At 29.3% G+C, this 7,152-nt stretch overlaps 1 protein-coding gene across 1 annotated transcript in view; it reads right to left on the bottom strand.

Annotated features, from left to right (window-relative positions):
* Positions 1-905: 905 nt before the first annotated feature.
* The window catches only part of LOC106460909, a 75,105-nt gene continuing 68,858 nt past the window's right edge, over positions 906-7,152 (bottom strand). Inside the window, exons 15-17 of the mRNA XM_022387715.1 lie at positions 4,969-5,054; positions 2,183-2,383; positions 906-1,106 (exon numbers count right to left, since the gene is read on the bottom strand). Of these exons, the coding sequence (XP_022243423.1) occupies positions 906-1,106; positions 2,183-2,383; positions 4,969-5,054 (488 nt within the window). The remainder of the gene's footprint in view (positions 1,107-2,182; positions 2,384-4,968; positions 5,055-7,152) is intronic.

The following is a 7,152-nucleotide window of genomic DNA, read 5'->3' on the forward strand; positions in this document are numbered from 1 at the left end:
ATTAGATATTAAAATTAGCTAATCTTTATAATTGTGATTAACATAACGTTCAAAATTTGTGACATCACTGACAACAAAAGCTTAAATAATTATGTATATGATTGTCTCTGTTCAAAGCAGACTACGCAAACAGTACACATTAACTGTAAATAAGCTGTGATCACGTTCATAATGGAATACTCTCAAGAACACATTCAACCCGTGAAAGAAGATACAAGTTTTAATTTACAAAATGTGGTTCACATTCAGCAGAGTAAGGCAAGACTTCTGTACAAGCACACACCACAACAATTAAAGATTTAGATAATTAAGTACCTACTAGGTGAAAAATTTCTTATGAGATGAGCAATAACAAAGACTGTAATGTATTAAATGATATGTCTTGTGTTATAACCACAAATTATTTGCAACTCAGAACTGACTTACTTGGTCAACTTTGTTAGAGTGAGAAAATAACAAGTTCCAAAACTAAAAGTATAGTATGCACCATTTAAGTATGATAGATATATTCTAGATAGATAAATAAATATGTTGTTTTTTATAAATCTCCATACCTCTCAAACAACATAATTTAAGGTAAAATTAAATATTCCGGCTGAAACTTGAGCAAATTTTGAGCTTACTTGGGCCAAACTCAGCAGAAATAAGTCTAAAAAATTGTTTCCAGAAAAAAATTATGTCGCATTCTGAAAAAAATTAGATTTCCTTAAAATATCTTTCCAAGAGGCTATGTGTACATTAATGAATCTTGAACTTCACTAAAATCATTGGAAATGTACAAGTGGACAGTGATTATTAGAACTTATCTTACAACTGTATTATATTATTAGTTTAATGCTATTACAAAAATAAAATGCAAAGGATCAATCATGTTGAAGAATATATTACAAAGTAAGTGAATTAAATTAGAATGAAACAATCCAAATATGCTGATGGTGAAGTGTTCTCTGAGCCTTCAAATGCATGTAACACTTGTGTTTGTCAAGTGAGGTTTGATTCAGATACAGACATCCAGAACACACAGGACAGCAATTTGTAGGTACTTTTTCTGGATAAGAGCACAGTGGAAAACAAACCACCACCCTGCATTCAACAACTCCTCCTTCCTGGGATGAGATGAAGTTTAATAATTGAACTCATTATAGTATATGAAAATCAAAACCAATTGCAGAAGAAAAAAAAACAAAAACATTTAATCAATCAAGTGTACTTCGTATTAGAAACTGTGACATTAGGAATGGGAAGTTGTCAGTTTGGGTTTCATGCCCCGGTTATTTAATTGGTAGAATATTGGTGTTATAACACTGATGTAAGATGAAGTTCAGACATCCAAGCTTCAATAACAGCAAGTTCTTTACATCCTTATCCACTATAATCTCTATTTATAAATAAAAAAGCTGTAAAAACAACAACCCTGAATTTTAATAACACATGAAAATCTTCAATAGTATTTCCATCAATTTACATTTTTTTAACTTCAATACTTTTAACCAATCCATTGCAGCTGGGACTTATATGAAATGGTTAAAAAATAAATCATGTTGTGCAGTGAATGGCAAGATCCATTAATTCCCAGTAGTTTATATTAAACAGTAATATGATTGTGAAGTATAAGAGAATAAATTTGTAGTTCAGTATACAGTATGGTTTATGTAATATTAATTGAACATGACAGTACTCTTCTAAAAGTGGTAGTCAATGTAAATAATAAAATAATGAGGTTAACTGTATCCAGCACTCTTATAATACATTTCTTTATTGTGTTTTGACCATAAGCCCACTCGAGGCACAACATTTTATTAAACAGATTGACAGTCTCTATTAATATCTTGTGCCCAAAGAAGTTAACTAATTTTTTTAATACTTACATAGCTTAGGTAATTAATATCTAATAATTAATTTATAAACTAATTTCCTTTTTGATTTAACAATGCAGTGTTTTACATAAAAAATTTTACTTCAAAATTATTCTTTAATACTGAAAACAGATATGTAAATGATTGACAAAAATTATAATACTAATACAAATAAGGGTGAAAAAGAAGACAAAAATTAAAAAACATTTCAACATAAACAACTACTTGCACCATTTTTTAACCAGTTATAAAAATTAGGTGTCACTGATCATACATTAAATATATCGCAGAAATACATTAAAACAACATACAAACTTAAGTCTTACTTTACACAGACAACTCCTGCAAGTTTCTTTGCTGTGTTGTAGCCATAGCTGACCAATGTAAAAGTGTTTTCCCTTGTATAGACACATAGTGGGCTTGGTCTTCTGACAAACAGCACAGCATTGTCCAACAGGAATGACCTGAGAACTAATTTCACATTCTAGAATTGGACACACCACAGCATCACAATAAACTCGACCATTCTGAAACAAACATAATTGATTTAAATTACATGGAAAAATTATATAAACAAAAGAGAAGGGCTGAAAGTTAAAACTGAATAATGGTTAAAAATTAATTACTTTGAAAAGAAAAAGTGATATCAATAACAAGTGTTACCTACTTCACAATAATAATTTAAAACGAAAATATTAAAGGTTGAAGATATGTAAAGAAGTGGGGAAATCTTCAAATATGGTTCAACAGTTTATTATTCATTTCATTTTACACACTATAAAAACATTTACACAACCATATTACATTTTAACTTGCTCCAATTAATGTAACCTGCAAAGTCAGGTGTATGTTTGATGAAGATGGTTTGTGTGGTAGCCCATTAACAATACTACACATAGACTTTACACATAATTGTGCTTTTTTTGTAACTTTACTGATAACAAAAAGGATATCTGTAAACTTCTTAGACAAGTGCTGACCCATTTCTCTAATAAATAATGTTTCAAATTAAATAACTTACAAAGACGTAATCTATAAGTATTTCTAAATTTTGAAATATCACTTGAAAGACATGTTTATTATGTGATTTCTTGTTTTTGAGAACTGAAAGTTTTAAAGTTCATATGGATTATGACAGAAATAACCATAAATTAGCCTCCATGTTTAGGATCTATAACAATATTGATTTATGGAGTTTATTAAAATGCCATAGGATAGATATGCACATTATTTTCCCTAAAGATATAATTTGTTACGAATTCCATTTATCATTCTTCCCAGTTTTTTGTTGCATTTTATAGAGAATTGTTTTACCAAGTTACACCCTTGTTACTACTGTCCCTGGAAGCAATTTGACCACATAATTTGACTTGGCCAGTCTATTTGTAAACCTTTTACCTTTCCTTAACCTTGTTCTATTTACAAGTCAATCTATGTTGTTTAGTTAAAGATAAAGTCCTGAAGAAAACAGATAAGTTATCTCAGCCATATCTCTTATCTTTCAAATGGGATTAACCTTCAAATTACTGACTAGTTTTTCATACCATTCACTACTGGCGTGGTTTATGTATTGAGTAAATACAGATGGGCAATTAGTAGATCTTGCTAACTGGTTAATTGTTGGGTTTATTAATTGATTATTCTTGCAAGAAATGTGGATAGTTGGAATAACTGAAAATGATAATAATAGGAAACACTAATTTCAATTTGTTGATTGTTTTTGTGAGTCATAACACTAATCATTAAACTGAACAATCTTGATTTAAAAAATAATAATAATAAGGAATCGCAATGCCAATACTTTGAGTAGTTGACTAGTTTGAATAATCAAAAACAAATTTTGATTAGCTAATTATTTTCATGACATTAACAGATATAACAGTAAACTCGAGTAATTGATTATTTCACATAACACTAATTGATTAATCAAGTTAATTGCCCAGCTCTATGAGTAATTTTATGTTTCTGCTTGTTATAGCATTCAGTGTAAATAAGTGACTAAAATAAAGATTGTTTGAAATCACTAATATTCTATGTAAAAATATGTAAGAAATCTCAGAAGTAATTAGTATGATTAACTGCAATATCAATGGTATTTTTGCTTATATTTTTGTATGTGATTCATATGTTATTAGAAACACTATAATTACTAAAGTTATGGAGTACAAGCAATTCGGGGCATGAACAGTTTAAGAAGATATGTTTAAACAGCTAATGGGAGGTCCATTATGGTTGAATTGCATCAATACTTCTAAAGTTATTAGGGAGAGAAAGGTGAGTGAAAATAAGCTTTATATGTAAGTGAGAAATATTCTGAGCAAAGTCACATTATATATATTTTTCTTATGCAAGTGATGAATGACAGACAGCACAGCAACCTATCCAAAAACCATTTATGGTCTGTAATGCATTCTCAATATTAAAAACGTTTGTTAAGATTTAGCTAATGTTTACTTGCAAAAAAAAAAAAAGGAAAAAGAAAGAAAGAAAATGCACTAAATTCCATGTAACTATCTTTCATACTTGTTAGTTTATTATAGTAATGAAAGCAGTGATTCTTGTTTTTTTATTTTCTTGGGAGAAGTAACTATTAATATGAATTAAAGAAATCAGTCTGTCACCTTTAACAATTACAAAATTTTGATTTTATTTTTCTTTGAATTGCCAAATGCTCAAAATCTAAGTGCTCTGCCTTCTCGAATAGAGAAGAATCTGCTTGCTTTGGATATTACAAAGTTTCTAGAAAGAGCCCTTACTGGTTGATTTTAATTTTAACATTGTATGAAAAAATGAAAATACATTAACCATTTTATTTATTTTTTCACAAGTTATAAATGATCAGCAAGGTTCTGAGTAGAAAGGCTTTTATACAGAACAGCCAACCAAGTAAATGCAATATATTCTTACCCTTTCATAAACTAGTAGACTTTCACTCAAATTATAGATGTTAGAAACCAAATTTTTCAATAATCTATACATATGAGTAGATTTAAAGTACAAAAATTTTACATAATTTGATACAAATTCACAATACAAAACTATATAAATCGTAAATACTTTCACATTTTCCTAGAATTCAATATAAAATGTCTACAAAAAAAATAAAAAATACCTTACAAATGCACTTTCGGCATGGGTCAAAATCTGGGGTAAACGTTTTGTTATGTCCAAAGATTTCTTCTTCAAATAAACAATCCTCTACAGAGACAAAAAATGCTATTTTCTCAGTACAAGATAAAAAATATAAAACCATAAAAATATGTATATCACAAACTTTCTATAGTAAGATTAAAATTTAGTGAATCAACAAAAATAGAATTCAAACTTAGTTCAAACAAATGTAGAGCAAACTGTATGAAAAGGCTCAAATATTTAAATGAGATGTATTACATTAAGAACAGTTAATGTAAATCTAATAAAAAACACCTTAGTTGTGAAAAAAAGGTCTGGCCAAAAAAGGATTGAGCATGCGGCTTACAGGAATGAAATCAAAATTTGCAGCCCAAATTGGTAGGTACATTTATAGCACTGATAAGAATTTTACAGCAATCAACAGAAAATCAACACAGTTGAAGTGTACAACAATCCAATTAAGACTTCAACCAGTAAATGATTATTTCTAAGCTAATACAACAATATGGACATCAATTAATCACTGCCATGGTAAATTTTTGTGCCTTGACTTTTTCAAGATATTATAATAATGTGCCTAGACATTTGTTATGTTTCATTACAGTTGGTATTGTTAAGGGCATTTGTAGCTCTAATAATATAAACTTGTTATAGAATCCGTTTTTAGTTGTTTGGAAGTTAAAATTTTCGAGAAATATGTTTTTCATATTGTTGATCTCCAAAATAAGTGAAAATTATACAGCAAAGCTGTGAAAATTTAAATAAAATTAAATTACCTAAATTGTGAATAACAGTTCAATAGCCCTTTCTTGGTTGTTTAATTTGGGCTTCTTTTGAAGAATTAGAAGTATCCTTCGTTCATAGTGTAGTATTGTTTTTAGCTTTATCTGTTAGTTTGAACATACTGGGGGAAGAGATCAAATCACATTCATTTACACAACATGATGAAAAATGTTTGAATTGTCCTTGAACCTTGAATTAAGGCATTCTGTTAAATAATTTCCCAGCCTTCTGACAGTAAAACCAACATAAATGCCTCCTCATGTTAGGCAGTAAAGTTTATGAATGAAACATGGCCACAGAGCTCTAAACACACATTGAATGTGAACTTGTGGAATTCTTAAGAAGCACTGTTTCCCTGAAAAATTCATTACCAAGATAGTGAACAAGTACTTGCTAAAGGTGAATAACCCCATAGTTCAATCATTCAATGTACCTAAATGTCCTTTGGCTAATGTGTTACCCTTCATGGGTTCTTCAAGTTACATAATAAAGAAACACATTTAAAAAACATCATATCCACAAATATTGCTGAAGGCGATATTTAAATACAAAGTACACATAAAGGATTTCTTCAAGGTGAAAGATACAATTCTAATGATATGGCAATTATACATTGTTCACAAATTCACATGTACCTTTTGTAAACAGGTCTAAATTGGTACAATGATACGTCTCCTAGAAGCATGAATTAAAGAACATCTCAAACCAAAGGAAGGAAATCAGTCAAGCAATTACCTACATTGCAAAAACATGTATGATGGAAGAGCTAATGACACAAACTAAAGCATTCTCTGCTTGGAAGAGAATGAAATCACTCTTCAGATAAATGAGTCTTTGTTGATCAGACAACTAAATGAAAAGTAAACAAAACTTTCTCATCTTCCTTTATGTTTGAAACTATAAGTGTTTCTTAGCTCTTATTTGGAAGTTCAAACAACATCCATGTCAGATGATGACTGCAGTAAGCCAGTCAAGAAACTTACAAGGATATTTGATGTAACGTAAGGTATTGTCAATATTCCATTACAGTGTAGTATTACTTGTTTTATTTTAAATGAAAATTTGAATTGTTTTTATTTTATTTTCATATTAATCACATCACTGAAATAAGGATGCTCATTGGATAGAAAACTTGATGGCTGGAAGAAAGTAAAGGGATGTTATAAATTGAGTTCAGTCAAATTCAATTACTGTTACAAGTGGGGTACCACAGGGCTCAGTATTAGGACCTTTGCATTTTTTTTATTTACATCAATGACATAGATGAAGGAATGGTCAATAAATTATTTAAATTTGCTGATTAAAATAATAATAAAGTTGTGGGTGTTAGTGGTTGTGAGAAGGATGTTGTTGTTTTAAAAAAGGTTTTAGATTATTTGGT

The sequence above is a fragment of the Limulus polyphemus genome, unplaced genomic scaffold (genome assembly GCF_000517525.1).
Source record: "Limulus polyphemus unplaced genomic scaffold, Limulus_polyphemus-2.1.2 Scaffold860, whole genome shotgun sequence".
Taxonomy (NCBI): Eukaryota; Metazoa; Arthropoda; class Merostomata; order Xiphosura; family Limulidae; genus Limulus; species Limulus polyphemus.